This window comes from Melanotaenia boesemani, chromosome 3 (genome assembly GCF_017639745.1).
Source record: "Melanotaenia boesemani isolate fMelBoe1 chromosome 3, fMelBoe1.pri, whole genome shotgun sequence".
NCBI lineage: Eukaryota > Metazoa > Chordata > Actinopteri > Atheriniformes > Melanotaeniidae > Melanotaenia > Melanotaenia boesemani.
In genome coordinates this window covers 40019913-40038621 of record NC_055684.1, presented here as the reverse complement: position 1 = coordinate 40038621, position 18709 = coordinate 40019913, and the positions used below count along the sequence as shown (strand labels likewise).

Sequence of the window (18709 nt, the reverse complement as noted above, 5' to 3'; positions counted from 1 at the left end):
ACTTGCTGCCTTCTGCCCCCGAGACCTCCAGACCGCCACACAATGGCTCATGTATGGTCTGGTGGAGGAAAAGAACAAACTGGGGGTTTGGGGTTTATGCAGTTACTCCGCTTACCTTTGAGAAAAAGCTCCTTTCCAACTGCCTCAGCTTTAGCTTGATCCAGATCCACCACAGCCACCTTCGCACCAGCCTCCCCCAGGGCATGAGCGAACGCTCGCCCGATGCCTTGCCCGCCACCCGTCACATAGGCCACCTTTCCATCAAGACGCAGCCGATCCAGGATGGAACGGCCCTTGACCCCACGAAAAACTTCATCATCTGTTATCGTACCCTAAAGAAAGACAGAATAGAAAGCATGATCCCACAGCGTCAGCAGAGGTGTGCAGCAGAGACAGAATGAGACGTACCTGCAGCAGCTCAGAGGCCACGGACGCCCGCCTGATGAGACTGATGCCGTCTCTGAGAGGGACAATGACCTTTCAAACAGAAGGGGCAACGTCAACATAAGAACAAGAATCAAACCAGATTAAGTTTTGAAACATACCTGCTCCACCCGCGGATCGCTGGACACGAACTGGTTGAACTCTCGAAGTGCCAGCCCGTTGCTATCAGTGGTGTTTTCAAGATAAACCTTTGCTTTGAACAGTGAGTTGTCTACACATATGAGTCCTCGCAGCCTCAGCAGGTTGTGCTCCATGATGAAGTTGTAGTAGTTGATGTAATTACTCTTGTCAGCATCAATAAAGACCAGGTCAAACTGCTCGCCTGCAGAAGCCAGTTCCTAAACAGGACAGGACAGTTACAAAACTGGCACGTGTACCCACGAAGCTTCACCGTTGACCTTTGACCCGTCTGATTACACAAAGCAAGAGACGGAGCAAACAGTGGTGATATGTGCAGCGGCTCATCCAGCCCTCCCCGGACACGACTCGGCTTCTCCAGGCAGAAAACAACATATTCATGGGATCGTTTCAGAGCTCCGCTTCAAACATGTTTGGGAAGAAGATCGAGATTTTTATTGATGCATTTTTTTCCGGAAGTTCAATAAAAGTTTGTTTTGGAAAAGATTTGCAACTTTTGCTGCTGAACGATTTCTTATTAAACCCTTTAATTTTCAAGAACCCAACCTTTCTTTTTTTTCCCTAAACAGTCCTGTTATATTTATTGTTATAAAGTTTCTCAGCTAAAAATAAAGAAATAAAAAATACAACAAGTGTTTGTTTTCTTACAAATAATGAACTTTTTATGTTTTTGCAAATACATACATATGAACATAACCCTGCAAACAGCTGGAAATTACACCGAGTCTCAGCTGAGGATCTTCCTCCGGGACTGACACCGTGTCCATGTCCTGTCCAGCAGCACAGCGAGCAGAACGAAATAAAGCTTTGTGGATTTACGGCTCCTCTTGATTTGTGAGTTTTGCTCTTTATACCACCGCTCTACCTGTAACCAAAAATCAGCCACACCCACAACCAAAATCTTAAAGCTTTAATAAAATTCAAGCAAGTTATATACCTGGTTACATAGTAGTTATATAATAAGGTCAAATATTATACCATTAGATAACATAACTTTTCTCCTGTATAGTTGTCACCAGCCAAACTTAATAATCAATAAAGGCAAAAACTATATTTCGTGAGACGCCCCTGGTGGCAGTGTGAGGTAATGCATCTTAACTCCCTCCTGTTGTCTGGCTTGTTGGTAGGTTTTATTTTACAAACTGTTTGCACGAACCTGGTTTCTACCCCTCCCCCATCAACCAAGGCTGCAGTACCGCTTTACTAAACAGCCTCCTGAAGCCGACAGCAGCACGTTGCGGTCTGAAGATCTGAAGAATGCTGCAGATTCTATCTCCATACTGTAAATATCAGTGTGTGTGAAATGTGTACATGTGGTCTCTGAGAAAAAAACTAAATACTTGCATTATTGTTTTCTGTTGCCTCCAGCATCTTCTAGATTGGTGAGATAATTTAAAAAGCTTATACAAGGCCCCTCAGGAGTTTCACAAAAGCTTCCATGTGACTGTTTTCCAGAGAAAATGGCAACGCAGGACATCAAAGTGAAATGTACATAAATCATCTTCCTCACCTTCAGGGTGTCCATGGCAGATCCAGTCTTGACAGTTATCTTCTTGCCATGTGGAGACTTGTCAAAAATGGGCTGAGCGAAGTCTTTGAGATACGGCTCCAGCTCACAGGCCACTATGCTGCCATCCTCAGGAAGCCCCTCAGCCATGGACAGGGCTCCGTAGCCTGTGAACATCCCGATCTCTAGGACCCTCCTGGCTTGACTCATGTGGATCAGCATCTTAAGGGTTTGGCCTGAAAAAACACACCGAAGAAGAGTTTATTAAAAAACAGCTAAACTGAATTTATCGTGGCAATGAGAGGCAGCCAAGTGTCCCACCTTCAACGTGGCCAGTGATGCACTCTTTGGGTAGACGGAATATTGTTTTCCCATCCTTGTACACCTGATCCCAGTCATGAGACATCGTTTTTCTACCATAAAGGAAGCATGAACCTATCATCATCCTTTACACAGGAAGCAGTTTTACTTCGGATTGTTGTGGGACTTACTTATAAAGCTCTGCCAGAGGTTCGCTTTCCTGTGTGGTTATTTCGTCCAGGTAGTCATCCAGTCCACTGGCGATGTCCAGAGCCTTCTGCAAGTGGCTCATCAGGTCCTCAGGAACAGAACCATGTGCTGCAGCTACATCTTTGGCTTTCGTTAACAGATCCACAATGACTTCCACCGGGGTGTCAGGAACTGGGGGAATAACATGTAGTCCAGCTTAGTTTCAGCCCTGAACGATATGGAAACAATCTAATTTCGACTTTTCCGACCAATATTGCGATTTAATTTTTAAATTCCAGCTTCTGTTTAGTGTTCACACAGGAATCCGTTTTCTACATGAGATGGAGGATGATCACATGACCTGTAAATATGAAGTGATCCATATTCTAACCAGGACGTAAAGTTTAAACATGAACAGCTTCATGATGCAGCCTGAAGTTCCTCTAGAACGAGTTCTACTTTGTCCTTGTAGTAAAAACCGAACTGTCTGACGTAACTGATCTGGTTTCCTCATTTCTCTCTACGTGACATCACACATCCAGGTGATCAGACTCCAGCCATGAGCGGCAACACGTGTCTTCATCCAGCTGGAAACCCAACAAAATTCCTGGTGTTTAAACTTTCCAGGGAGGTGGAGATGCTGAGAGCTTCATGTCCATCAGGGAGACGCAGCTGAACAAACTGAATTAACATCATTGGAGGAATTTCTGAGTCGTATTTCAGCTTAAAATGGAGCCAATATTCTTATAAATTTTATTAACATCAACTAGGGCTGGACAATAATTTAGTATCAATATATATCACAATATACTTTAATTTGATAACGGTGATATGAGACACATTCCCGATATTTCGATATACATACAGTATATGTTTACAGCGTTTCACTGACGTTCAAGCCGGTCAGTGATTCAAACCGAACACAAAGAGCCGCAGCACATCGGCTACGTAAGTGATGACGTACACCACAGACACGGAGCCGACCAATGAGGCCGACCAAGCCCAGCAGCAGCTGGCTGTGCTCAGCGCGAGGTAGAAGGCTAGGCTAAGCTAGGCTAAGCTAGGCTAGGCTAGGCTAGGCTAAGCTAGGCTAAGCTAGGCTAGGCTAGGCTAGGCTAGGCTAGGCTAAGCTAGGCTAAGCTAGGCTAGGCTAGGCTAAGCTAAGCTAAGCTAGGCTAGGCTAGGCTAGGCTAGGCTAGGCTAAGCTAGGCTAAGCTAGGCTAAGCTAGGCTAGGCTAAGCTCCAACGCTGCTAGTTAGCTACAAAACGAGTGCTCATGTCCGCCATGTAAACGTGACTGAACAAGCTTCTACAAGCGAAGAGAACACAGACGAGATAGTTGATAAGAGAGCAAAGAATAACTCGATGGTATGGAAGAGGTTTGTAGTTTTACTTTTCTCAATGAGGATCTGATGTTACGCAAACTTGTCCTCACGCAGCAGCTGCTGCATCAGAGCAGGAGATCAGCTGTTTCATCACCAGGCTGGAAACGTACAAAGCTGCTGCTGGATGATCCTGCGCTGGCTTACCGTCACATATTAATGTCTATTAATGAAGAGTGTGGATAAAGATATCTAAAAAGTTCAAATGTGTTGACATGTTCCAGACTAATTAAAATTATAATTAAAATATTTTAAATTAAAATACAATTAAAAAATATATATTTAATAAATTTAAACTAAAAAACAAAGAGAATAGTGAGTGAAGAATTTAGTTTATTATGTTTTGCTGATCAGGCAACATTTCCACTCAGAATATGCTGAGTCAGAAGATGAAGCACCAATTGTTGCTCACGCTTTTTTCTGTTTATTCTAGCAATTCTGAGCACTTACATATTAATATTGAGAAAGGTAAAAGTTTTATTTGACCTTTGATGGGGATTTCAAATTTCTTTGTTTGAAGGCTAATTTAGCCTTGCTAAACACAAATAAAAAGTTAACATTAATTTATTGTAGTTTTTAGTCCTAAAATGTTATACTGGAGGAGTTTCATAGAGTTTATTTTACAGCATCTGTTGTGGCATTTTTGGCAGTTTTTCTAAGGCTTTTATATTTATATCGATATCGGAATTCGTATCGACCGAAATTAAGAAATATATTGTGATACAAGCTTTGACCGTATCGTCCAGCCCTAACGTCAACACTTCATCAGAGATCTGAACTTTAAGAAGATTTTGGCCCTGTTTACACCATGATGCTGAGACAGTCTGGTTGCGTTCTGGCTCCTTGTTTCCATGGTAACAGAGTTTTGGGTGGATAACTGCACAAAGATTTGACAACAGCCACATTCTTCACAACACCCTCATCATCCAGGACAGGGAGAGACACTCGACCAAAATGGAGACGAGATGGCAGTGATGCCGTTTGTCCAAAGTGTTGATGAGTTTCTTAAATCCCGAGTTGTTCACTGTATTAACTGAGCACTGGTCTTTGTCGCCTGTCACTTGGCTGGAGGACGGCAGCAATTTTAGCCTCATTGCGCAAGTTCCATAGAAAATGATGGAGAAGGAGCAACGTCGCCTCCAGTATGTCCAGCCCAACCTAAGAGATGTTTGCAACTCGCGTTGAATAAAAGCAAAGCGGTTGGGGCTGAGGGAGGAGTCTGCACACATCACACCGGTTTTACAATCACTGCATTAGCTCCCCATGCATTTCAGGATTGATTTTAAGGTTCTTTTAGTAGTTTATAAATGTCTTTATGGTCTTGGGCCCTCTTACTTATCCGACTTGCTTTTAAATTATGAACCCTGCTGCGTTGATTGCCCTTGTCTGGTTGGCTGGGGCCCTGCACTGCAGCCTTATGGCTGTGGAGTGGGCCCCAGTTTGCCCTGATTGGGGAGGCTGCTGTGGCGGCGGCCCATGTAGGGTGACTGGCTCCTGGTGTGGATGGATCCCCATAATAATATTGTTTCCTCACAGCAGCATCAAGCCAGGTATTTATTTATTTTAATATTTTATACCTGCTTTCAGCTTGGAGACAGAAGTCAAAGAGTCGGGGGGGGGGGGGGGGGGGGGGGGTAATTTTTAGGTAATTCAGTTTTGATGTGTAAAGGCTTATTTTGTTTTTAATATGCATGAATTGTGCTTAAATTTATTTTTTAAAATATTCTAAAGCACTTGTATTGCCTTTGGTATGAAAAGGGCTTTATAAATAAAGTTTGATTCAATTTGATTTAATTTGCAGCAGAGAGCTGCAATGCCAGCGGCACTCGATGCCCTTATAGCCTCATTTTAAAGTATTCATTATCATTTATTTTATTTCCCCTACCAGTCTATGTTCCATGTTACATGTTGCACCATTTCACCAAGAAAAATTTGTGGTCTGTGAAATTTCCACTGACAATGGCAATAAAATTGATTCTGATTCTGATAACAGTGCATGGTATTCTATCAAGGCAATGTATTTCAAATTGCACCGTTTATATTTTCATTCATTTAACTGACAACTTAAATTTCCACTGCATCAACACATACAAAACACAGTATTATTGCACATTACTGCACAGCAGAGCAGCACTGTGGTGTACCAGCAGAGCATGTTGGTGCTGAAGCTGCACACAAGCTAGGACTGTCTGGAGCACCACAACACAGCTGGTCACGGACGCCATGATTGTTTTTTGGTGCGTGGTCATCACACTGACGTCATGTCCTCTAGTGGTGCGGTGACGCTGTGCTCATGTAGCACAGATGGCAGAGGTCTCAAACCAGTCCACCTTGGTACCTGGTGTCAGACATGATCGGTTTCATGGAGGCTAATTCCTGGCTTCATGGGGATGAAAGGGTGGATTGCTAAAATACTTTCCCAGTTTTACTGCAATTTGGCGTCATGGGGACGGCCCCTTAGTGTACAAACCCACTGGACACCTCAGTGCTGAGTCAGCATGCAGAGGATGAGGAATGAGGAGGATCAGAGATGAGTGTGATCCTGCAGATGGGACCACACCTCTACAGAGGCTAGAGGCAGACTAGGGCGGCCCAGAGACCTGGATCATCAGCAGCAATCCTGGAGCACCAACCCAAGCCCCCCCACCATGAAGACCACCCTGGACCCACCCAGAGGGAGGCAAAGGAAGGCCCCACCCAGAGCCCCCCACAGTCACGGGCACAGGCCTCGGCGGGCCAAGATCGGCAGTCCCCGACCCCGTCAGGCACCGCCCATCCAGGGCAGCCAGAATGAAGGGCCCAGGGCCCCATGACCTCCATCGACCACTCCCCCATTCTCCTGCACCCTCCGCCCTTCCTATCTATCTATCTAGAAAGGGAACTATTATATCATTGAGAGCATCTTTACCACTTTGAAATAACTGTGTGTTTGTAAATTCCAGATGACCCAGCTTTCCACCAGCACTTAAACGCACCATGGACATCACAAGTTGTGAGGCTCCTGGAAGTGTTAAGAGTCTAATGGGTGAGCCTCCAATCTAGATTAGATGAAATTTATACTCTGAGAGCTCGAAGAGCACATCGGAGAAAATGGGTAGAAGAAGAGGAGAAAAACTCAGCAAATTTCTGCAACCTTGAAAAGAGAAGGCAAGAAAAAAACAGCTTCAAATCTGTTCTTGTGGACGACACAGAAATCTCAGATGAAAGAATAATATCCACTGAAATCTTCAGATTCTATAGCCAGCTTTTCAAGAGTGGACTGTGATGTTTTTTTTTAAATGAAATGGCACAATATATCCCAAAAATAGACAGTAACTTCAAACAAACATGCGACTGCCAACTACCAATCACAGAGCTTGATGCAGTTATCGGCAGACTCTCCCTTAATAAAGCGCCCGGTTCAGACAGGCTCACAGGAGGTTTCCAGAGAGGTTTCTGGGAGGATATCTGAGAACTACTTTACCAAGCATTCTTAGAAATTTTTGAGACTTGTGTACTCCCAACCACGATGAAACATGGGGTCATAGTCTCCATCCCCAGACCTAACAAAGACCCCAGACTTACAGGAAACAGAAGACCCGTCACTCTGAGGAATTCAGACTACAAATTACTAACTTACATCTTCGCCTCTCACCTTCAAACAGGCATCTCAAACATTACTGCAGAAACACAATCTGGATTCTTACAGGGCCGATCAGTTCACACCAACATAAGGCTGGTAATGGACAGAACTGAGTGCAGACATTTAGTCGAAGACAGTGGTTTTCTATTCTTCTTTGACTCGCCATTTGACTCGGTGGAACATCAGTTTACCGGTACTTGAAAATGTTGGTTTTGGCAGTAGATTCAGGAGCCTGGTTGTGGACTGGATGAGAATATTATCAGCTGTTATTCTTCCTAATGACACCTCTCCAAGCTGTAAGGTTAATGTAGGAATCCCTCAGGTTGCCCCATTTCACCACACCTGTTCACACCGCTACGGAAATGTTATCCATTTATCTTAAACATTGTAATGACATGAAAACTAAATGTGTTTATCATTAGCCAGATAGCACATGACAGCATTATTTCTAAAAGATGAAAATCAAATCCCACTGAAAAAAAATTTAAATTTCTCAAAAGCCTCGGGATTAACTTTAAATCTAAAAAAATGTGAACTCTTTGCTGTTCATGACCCAGTCAGGTCAGAAATCAAATACCTGGGTATTCATCTCACCAGAGATCAACAGCTGAGCCAATCAATGAATGTGGGTAAAAAACTTCATGAATGTAAGACTAAATTAAATCTGTGGCTCCAAGAGTTCTCTCTATCCTAGTCCCGATTTATCTGACAAGATGTATTCACCCGACTTATACCAACGCTATTCCTAATAAAATCCATTAACCAAACCAACCTGAACTTTATTTGGAGAAATAGGCCCCATTAAATCAGAAACATGGTTAAAGAAATAACCGACTGTGTTAATGGAACCCACAGCCGCTCCTTCTATTTTATCCCTAATTAAGTAGTTAAAGGTCTGTACTTATATAACGCTTATAACCCTTTCATAACGACCCCCCATGGTTTAAAGTTTTTGCTCATTGATAAGCTCCGTATAGCATTGTCAGAGTTCCATAAACAAATTGTTATATTGGAAAAATTTAAATAATTTTTCTCCCGACTCTACGTAATCTGGAACAACAGATACATGCTGCATCGCAACAAATCCTTATTTTACAGGGAGTGGTTGGAGAGGAACGTAGGGTACTGATCTAATGGGTACTGCTGGCAATTTATTAAATTATGCACAGTTTTCCATGAGACACTGCTTTAACCCCCCCCCATCTCAGAATTTTTTAAACTACGTAATGCTCTTCCTCAAGCATTTTTGTTTCTAACTAAAAACATAACGATGCACCAAATTATTATATTGCAAGGAATTCCAAAACAATGAAACAACTCCTTTATCAGAAAACATCTCTATGGAAGATTATTTCCTGGGAAACAAAATAAAAATAATATATAAATCTGATAAAAGCACAGTCACTAAATTTAGATCTATGTATTTAAAATTCCCTGCACCCCTTAAGCAAAAGAAACACATGTTAAAATCATGAATAACATCTTCCCCGCAAAGGAGTTACTCAGAAGACGCTTTAACACCGAGGACACGGTCATGTTCGCCTCCTGGGATGTCGTCCGAACGTCAGCTCAGATGTAAACAAACGGCTGAAAAAGAAACTCATCTCTTTTTATTTCACACAACATTTGGCCTGATCTTAAAAATGCATTAATGTTATTTTATGTGGCGCTAAATTTTTTATACACAAGAACAGAACTTTGTTCACCTCAGAAATTAATTCAACTTACATCTGAAATCCCTCAAATTTGTCAGTGGACTCGCAGCTCAAAGTTTACTGGATGCCAGCAACTCTCCCAATAATTCACAACTAGAACCAGTGTTGAACTCCGCTTGCACATTACTTTGTATTATTACCTCAGTCTAATAATTTAGGCTGATTGATTTTATTTTGTGTATTTTTATGTTAATTGTGTTATTTAATTGTTTAGATTCTATCTTTGTTCCCTGTGAAGCTGCAACTTATAAGCACTGTTGATTAAATCGGCCATGTTTGATCATGTTTTTGTATTTGCAGAATTATGCAGCAAAAAAAAAAAAAATTAAAAAGGTCTGATGATGCGTTCCAGTTGTCTTGGAATTCCAAGCAGCCAAGAATACGTGATGTCATTACCAGGTGGTTTGCGCTCCAGTTGCACCAACTCGGAAAAAATGGACGCCTCCAAAACAGCCAATGTGTGAGCGCCTACAAGAAATACAAAACTAGAAAACCACAAGCACACTGTAGAAAACGTCACCATTAGAACTGCAGCCAACCTGGGTGATAATGATTAAAACACACGTATTGACATGATTTTTAACGAACAAACCTGCTGCAACTTTGTAATTATCGATAACAGCAGCTCGCTGCTGCGTACAGTACAAACTAAATGGACACAAAATAATTTTAAAGAATTTTAATGAAGACAACGGTGGTTCTTGGCAGCCATCTTTAAATCATCTTTTTTTTACAGGGGTTATTTAACACCTTTATTTGGAACAAAGACTGGCAGTAAATAACAGCAACAAAGGTACAAGATCTAAGTGTACAAACTGAGCTTGACTAAATTAAAGCTCTGGGAACACATAGATAGTCGATAACAACGTAGACTAAATTAAAAACAAATTAAGGAAAATAAATAAAAAATAAAGGACTAGTTGAAAGTCCAAGTACTTAAATAATTGTGAATGTCCAAGACTTGCTTTGTCTCAACAAACTTCACAGTTTTTTAAAAATGCAATAAGTCATTTCGCAGCACCGCAAACATGGTTCCATGTTTAAAAAACGACATTTGTGGATGAAGAAATCTGGAATGTCCTCTGAAACCTTTTGGAAAAACGAGTCCCCAGAATTTCAGTTCCAGGACAAGTGGAACGCACCATAAAATCCCTCGTGCACCTGTAAACTGATCGGTGCACATGCACTTTTGTCTGCGCGTACCAGGCGATTCGTGCACACTTGTTTAAGAATTTCTCTGCGCGGGAAACTTTTTAACATTAAACTGTTGGATTAACATCCACGGCGCCACACCGGGGCTAGGGGGTGCTACAGCCCCGTGATAAATCTGTGTAGCCCCATTAAGCCCCCCCAAGAAATTAGATTATAAAAAATATAATTATGAATTTATATATAATATTATAATAAAGGAATGTATTAGTTTAAAAACAGTTTGCGGAGATTCTCCGCTTGCATGTTTCTTCTGTGCACTGATTAAGAGGGGACAGAGGGCGGGCGGAAACTTTTTGTTGAAACTCACGCTAGGCTGAGGTGGTCCGAATCATTAGATACAAATTGTTTGCACTTCTCGTTGCGCCTGCACTGTGTAGTATGTTAAATTTATCTCGCAATCAGTTTAATTTCTTAAGTTATGTTGTGATCCGAGGCAATAAAAGCAATGCATAGTTGATTTCATTAATTATGCATGTAGAATAAATGCGTTTGTTGCATTCTGTATGTGTTGCTTGTTTATCACATGGTCGCTGTCTGGTGCTGAATCTTGCACCTTTCCACGTGAAAACATTTTTGCCGTTGCTTTGTGGCTCGTTGTAGGCCTGGTTATTTTGCTGAATGTTCTTTGGCTAATTCAGTTAAATTGCTGTGTATCTTAGCCACTTTTATTGAAAAAATCGATAACCTATGTATAAAGTTACCTAAGTCATGGAAATCTGTTATTTTCTTAGCACCCCCACGTATTGGTCAAGTCCCTCATTAGCACCAGGAGAAAAAAAATCCTGGCGCCGTGCCTGTGGATTAATGAGCTGAAGGTAAAAAAAAAAAAGTGTGTTTAATGTTTTTGCAGTTTGTACATAATTTCTAGATGTGTGTGCGCGTTTGAACATACATTTGCACTCAAAGTTACACACAAATTACTCTGAGTAGTTTACAAACCATGCGTTACACACGCGCGTGCGCACGTTATAATGGAGTTTATTTTCTCATTTGGCTGAATATAAGAGTTCAAAGACTTCGTTGGATGAACCGGTTTTGACGCGCACGGGGGGCACGGACCTCCCCGTTGAGGACTTCCACCGCTGCCTGGAACTAAAAGCTGCTGGAAACAAGGACGTCTGACCGTAAATGTTCAATATTTAGGACACAGACTGGCAGCAAGTTGGCAGATTAATATTTGTGTCACGTGAAGGAGGAAGCTCCTTCTGTGTTTACTTATATTGCCATAAAGACGCAGCACGAGGACACGCTGCACCCGCGAGACTCCGCAGTTACAAATGCGTCTCCGGCCACTGTCCACGCTCCGTGGATATTTCCTCAGACCCCCTCACGAGGCACAAATTAAGTAACAATCTTACCTTTACGGAGTGACATGCTCGGCGTTTATGGGCGGGACGTGTTGGGGCAGCTGGCGGACGCGGTGGGTTTACGCGCCGGGTGGTGGAAGAGTTTCGGTTATATCACACAACTATGCAAACTGCTGACTGAGGAGGAGGAGAAAGAGGAGGAGTAATTGTGTTTTCACAACACGTGGAAAATGCCATTATTTAACTTCACGTGACCATTCCGTGCGCGGCACCGTGAACTTTCACACCCCTGAACGCGGGGAGAAGTTATTAAACAGCTGGGTTGTGAAACAGTGTGTGTCCCCCCCCTAAAAGCTGCTGCGAATAAAACAATTTCAGACCTGATTTAAAAACGGTTTTGGGTCAGACTTCAGGTTTTCTGGTAGTTTGTTCCAAAATTCAGCAGCAGAAAAAATAAATATTTGGTCTGAACTCTCAGGATGGAAAGAAAACCGAGAGTTTAGTCTGATATGTGACGTAAACTTTAGTATTAATGGCTGACAAACATTTGAACTGAAAGATGTTGCAGCTGCAACCAAAACACAGCTTCTAGTGTGATGTAAGCTAGCCTTCAAGCTTAGCATCACACAGGTGCAATACTGGAACTGAACATGAGTTATACCTCAAGAATGACTAAAAATGGGGTAAAAAACCAAAACAATCTTACATTCCTACCACTGATTGTTTTAATGTAAATGTGAAGATATCTAGCTACAACTAAAAAAAAAAGCAATACTAACTTTAGGCCTTAAAGCTAGCTTTAGCTAATGTTAAACAAACAAACAAACACACAAAAAAAAACCTAGTCATCTGTCCATGATCTGTAGTCTTTGACATTTTCCCTTAAGTGTAATGATCTTTTTGCAGAGGTGCGCTGGTTCACACCTGGTGTCTTTAAACTGTCTACAGTTTGTCAGGTGCTCATCAGCGCTCTGCCCGGAGGCTGGCGGTGAACTTCTGTGATGTCCTCCTGTCATGATGAAAGCTTTTTTACTCACATTTCACCAGGAAAATTTGAATTCACGTGGCCATCTATGGAGGGCCGAAACTGCCAAAATTAAAAGAAAAAAAAGTACAGAAATATAATCAATAAACAAATTGATGTGCAAAGAAATAAAAAATGAACAGTTTTTCAACAGAGAAACCTATCAAACATTACAGAAGTTTATATTTCTCTTGCCATTTTAATGACACTTTTTTAATGGAATGGCTGAGTTTCGTAGAGCTGAAATAGATGCCAAAAACCAAGCAGCAACCTCCGGCGGTCAAATGTGAAGCCTATGCGGAAGTGCAAAAAATTGCAGTTCCCCCCTCATCCACTAGGGGCTGGCTCCTAAACAGAGTCAATCCCCATAGACTCCCATGTTAAAGGGGCGATTTTTTTCTAACTCAGCTGTTTTTGATTTTATTTAATCTTGACATTCGACATAATTAGGGGCATGTCCTTTTGATTGACATGTATCCAATATCCGTAGCAAGAAGGGAGTGTAGCGCAAACAGTTAGCCGGCTAACAGTGCACCTTAGGTTTAGCCCGCCTACCTCTGTTAGCTGGTTAGTTACCATTAGCTGGTTAGCTCATGCTGCCAAGTTGGTGATGGTAGGAACTGCCCAAGGAGCTTCACTTTTGCTCTTCAGAAAGCTACGGGTGAAGTCACGGAGGCTCCGTCCATCTTTATACAGTCTATGGATAAAACAGAGAAGATGATGCTTCAAACTTTTTTTTTTTTTTTTACTTTGTCCTGTCCAGCATGGTAGCAGCAGAATGATGGTTTGGCTGCTGTGTTGAGCCGAATAAATTTGGTTTGCCGAGGAGAGATTCATTGGTATAAAGCTCCTCTTGATAATCTAATTTATTTATTTATTATCTTTTTTTTTAATTAAGGAATTTATGTAATCTTGCTGGACCTGACCGGAGGGGACATTTAAAAAAGGAAGAATAGTGGAGAAAGTAAAAATGAAAGCAGAAAGAAGAAAGAGGAGACCAAGATACATATAGCTTTTCCTACAGCAGGCCAAGAGCAGCCGTTCCCACGACCAGGACGCACAGCGACCGCAGCCAATGAGTCACCACCAACCCAGAAGGCTCCACCCACCACATGCAGGTGAAGAGAGGAGGGAGGACGCTCCCGAGTGCACACAGGCCTCCCCTAATAGTGACTTCGGTCAGTTGGCCCTGTCCTGAGTGATGGTACTTGACAAAAAGAGCTGTATCGTTTAATCAAATGAAATAATAATAATAATAATAATAATAATACATTTTATTTTAAAAAGCGCCTTATCAAAGCACCCAAGGACACTGTACAAACATAAGACACTAAAAGTAAGCAAAACATTAAAAGCACAAAACAGAATAAGTGATAGAGGAAGGAAACACTGTGGAAAGATGTATATGGACTTAGGGGGGATAAGACTGTCTGAACAGATGAGTTTTGAGTCTGGATTTGAAGAGAAGGAAGGAGTCCACTGTACGGAGATCAGGAGGGAGGGAATTCCAGAGATGAGGAGCCGAGCGACTAAACGCCCTGCTCCCCATTGTTGCCAGACGTGCCGGGGGAACGGAAAGCTGATGGGTATGGGAGGAACGCAGTGTGCGGGAAGGGGTGTGTGGATGAAGGAGATCAGAGATGTAAGATGGAGCCATGTTATGGAGTGCCTTAAAAGTGATGATCAGTATTTTGTAGATGATCCTTTGTTTGATGGGGAGCCAGTGGAGTTGTTGCAAGATGGGAGTGATATGATGAGCAATGGGGGTCCGAGTGATAACACGTGCGGCAGAGTTTTGGAGGAGCTGCAGCTTCTGGAGGGACTTATTGGGGAGGCCAAAAAGAAGTGAATTGCAGTAGTCAATGCGGGATGTGATCAGGCTGTGAACTAGAATGGCAGTAGTTTGGGAAGTGAGGGAAGGACGGAGACGAGAAATATTACGTAGGTGGAAATAGGCGGACCGGGTGATGTTATTAATGTGAGACTGGAAGGACAATGTGCTGTCGAGGACGACACCCAAGCTCTTAACCTGAGGGGAGGGGAGGACAGTTGAGTTATCAAGAGTAATGAAACATTTATTGGCTTTGGATAGGGTGTGAGGTGTGCCTACCAAGAGGACTTCCGTTTTAGAGCTGTTTAGTTTTAGAAAGTTGGATGAGAACCAAGACTGGATTTCTTCAAGACAGAGGGTGAGGGCGGTTGGCGGGAGCGAGGCAGATGGTTGAGTTGAGAGGTAGAGCTGGGTGTCGTCCGCGTAGCAGTGGAAATTGATATTATATTTACGAAGGATGTGGCCGAGTGGGAGTATGTAGATGATAAAAAGGAGGGGGCCCAGTACAGAACCTTGGGGCACTCCAGCGGAAACGGGGTAGGAAATAGATTTCCTACCCCACCAAATATGTTGAATTTATTCATTACTCCCGTATATTTGTCCTTACAAGAGAGGGAAACTTGTATGATGATAGAATTAAATGAAGGCTGGATATGCGCTACAATTTGAGAGGACCTTTTTTTTCCCTGGAGCAGCAGCTGCAGTGGACCGGAAAGGAGGAAGGGAAATGGTGATTCAGGGAACGTTCTTTGAAATACAATTGCAACCTCCAGTGGATGTTGATGGAAAATTTAGAAATGGTTTTTAATCTCATTTTATCTCCGTTCATCTTTTTAGATACAGTCTATGGTTGTGATGGACCGAGCTGGTGAAGAATGAGTATTACAGATGGCTTAAAAAAAAAAATGTTTTATTTACTCAAAAAATACTCAAACTAAACATTGGGGCCCTTAAAAGAGGTCAAATAAACAAAACTAAACCAAGGATATAATGGTAACTCAGCATAACTTCAAACTAACTGTTTAACACGTAACACAAAAGAAACCAACCTAACCTAACAAGAACTAAACTAACCTAACAAGAACCAAACTAACCTAACAAAAACCAAACTAACCTAACAAAGAAGCAAATTAACCTAACAAGAACCAAACTAACCTAACAAAAACCAAACTAACCTAACAAGATCCAAACTAACCTAACAAAGAACCAAACTAACCTAACAAGAACCAAACTAACCTAACAAAAACCAAACTAACCTAACAAGATCCAAACTAACCTAACAAAGAACCAAACTAACCTAACAAGATCCAAACTAACCTAACAAAGAACCAAACTAACCTAACAAGAACCAAACTAACCTAACAAAGAACCAAACTAACCTAACAAGAACCAAACTGGCCTAACAAAGAACCAAACTAATCTAACAAGAACTAAACTAACCTAACAAGAACCAAACTAACCTAACAAGAGCCAAACTAACCTAACAAAGAACCAAACTAACCTAACAAAAACCAAACTAACCTAACAAGAACCAAACTAACCTAACAAAGAACCAAACTAACCTAACAAGAACCAAACTAGCCTAACAAAGAACCAAACTAACCTAACAAGAGCCAAACTAACCTAACAAAGAACCAAACTAACCTAACAAAAACCAAACTAACCTAACAAGAACCAAACTAACCTAACAAAGAACCAAACTAACCTAACAAGAACCAAACTAGCCTAACAAAGAACCAAACCAACCTAACAAGAACCAAACTAACCTAACAAAGAACCAAACTAACCTAACAAAAACCAAACTAACCTAACAAGAACCCAACTAACCTAACAAAGAACCAAACTGGCCCAACAAAGAACCAAACTAACCTAACAAGAGCCAAACTAACCTAACAAAGAACCAAACTAACCTAACAAGATCCAAACTAACCTAACAAAGAACCAAACTAACCTAACAAGAACCAAACTAACCTAACAAAGAACCAAACTAACCTAACAAGAACCAAACTGGCCTAACAAAGAACCAAACTAACCTAACAAGAAATAAACTAACCTAACAAGAACCAAACTAACCTAACAAGAGCCAAACTAACCTAACAAAAACCAAACTAACCTAACAAGAACCAAACTAACCTAACAAAGAACCAAACTAACCTAACAAGAACCAAACTAGCCTAACAAAGAACCAAACTAACCTAACAAGAGCCAAACTAACCTAACAAAGAACCAAACTAACCTAACAAAAACCAAACTAACCTAACAAGAACCAAACTAACCTAACAAAGAACCAAACTAACCTAACAAGAACCAAACTAGCCTAACAAAGAACCAAACTAACCTAACAAGAACCAAACTAACCTAACAAAGAACCAAACTAACCTAACAAAGAACCAAACTGGCCTAACAAAGAACCAAACTAACCTAACAAGAACCAAACTAACCTAACAAAAACCAAACTAACCTAACAAGAACCAAACTAACCTAACAAGAACTAAACTAACCTAACAGGAACCAAACTAACCTAACAAGAGCCAAACTAACCTAACAAAGAACCAAACTAACCTAACAAAAACCAAACTAACCTAACAAGAACCAAACTAACTTAACAAAGAACCAAACTGACCTAAAACCAAACTGATCTAAGAACCAAACAGACTTAACAAACCGGAAACAAAGGGGAACTAAAATACTGATCAGATCAGTTTAAACACACGAGGGGTTAGCAAATACTAACAGTTGGTATAGTTATTACTAAACAAAAGAACTAAAAAAAAAAAAAGAAAGAAAAACTAACAAATCAAACTACTCAAAATCAAAACAGCAAATCTAAATATTTAAAGAATATAAGCAAATCTCCCCTCTGGAGAGAGCTGTCTTGGAACAGGCCCATGGCACTTCCTGTTCTTTGCCTTTGACCCAGCTGTGCTCATTCCTGACCCCCAAACTTCCAGCAGTCTCCCCCGACACCAATAATAAAAAAAACAAAAGAAAAACAAAAAACAAATACAAGTTAAACATATAAGCAAAAAGCTCCTCCCTGAGCCGCCACCTTATCGTGGTGGAGGAGTTTCTGCGTCCTGACAATCCTAGCAGCTATGTTGTCGGGGGCTCATGCCCCTGGTAGGGTCACCCATGGCAAACAGGTGTCTAGGTAAAGGACCAGACGAAGTGCGGCTCAAATCACCCCTATGATGATGACAAAGCAAGGACCAAGGTTTCCCTTGCCTGGACGGTCAGTTTTGTAAAATGTTTTTGCAACAATATGATATAAACCAGTGGGTTTTCTGTTGCTTCAGAAACTCAAGAATATTTTCAATCAGGAAATCAAAAAGCTGCAAGTTCCATTTTTAAATCTTGTTCAGCATCACATTATTATTATTATTATTATTATTATTATTATTATTATTATTAGTAGTAGTAGTAGTAGTAGTAGCAGTAGTATTAGTATTAGTATTAGTATTAGTATTTTTACTGCACCGGCAGTGAGCAGTGGAGAAGTTGCGTGTTCTGAAGATCCTAGGAGCTATGTTGTTGGACACTTTATGCCCCTGGTAGGGTCACCCAGGGTAAACAGGTTTCTGGGGTGGGAACAGACAAAGCGGGACTCAACAGATCCCTATGATGATTAAAATCAATCAATGTTTCTCTTGCCCGGACGTGGGTCACCAGGGCCCCCCTCTGGAGCCAGGCCTGGAGGTGGGGCACGGAGGCAAGCACTTGGTGACTGGGCTCATGGGGCCCGGTCGGGCTCAGCCCAAAAGGGTGACGTGGGCCTCCCCTCCCGTGGGCTCACCACCTGCAGGAGGGGCCATAGGGGTCGGGTGCACTGTGAGCTGGGCGGCTGCCAGAGGCGGGGACCCTGGCAGTCTGATCCTTGGCTGCAGAAGCTAGCTCTAGGGATGTGAAATGTCACCTCTCTGGCGGCGAAGGAGCCTGAGCTGGTGCACGAGGTTGAATGGTTCCGGCTAGATATAGTTGGACTTACCTCGACGCACATCTTGTCTCAGGAACCACTGTCCTTGAGAGGGACTGGACCCT

The 18709-nt window shown here is 41.9% G+C and overlaps 1 protein-coding gene across 1 annotated transcript in view; it reads right to left on the bottom strand.

The window, feature by feature from the left end:
• zgc:113054 (uncharacterized protein LOC541322 homolog) overlaps positions 1-12006 on the bottom strand; it is a 28105-nt gene extending 16099 nt beyond the window's left edge. Inside the window, exons 1-7 of the mRNA XM_041981486.1 lie at positions 11868-12006; positions 2581-2770; positions 2411-2502; positions 2093-2325; positions 546-782; positions 409-477; positions 116-332 (exon numbers count right to left, since the gene is read on the bottom strand). Of these exons, the coding sequence (XP_041837420.1) occupies positions 116-332; positions 409-477; positions 546-782; positions 2093-2325; positions 2411-2502; positions 2581-2770; positions 11868-11883 (1054 nt within the window). The 5' untranslated portion in view covers positions 11884-12006. The remainder of the gene's footprint in view (positions 1-115; positions 333-408; positions 478-545; positions 783-2092; positions 2326-2410; positions 2503-2580; positions 2771-11867) is intronic.
• Positions 12007-18709: the final 6703 nt, after the last annotated feature.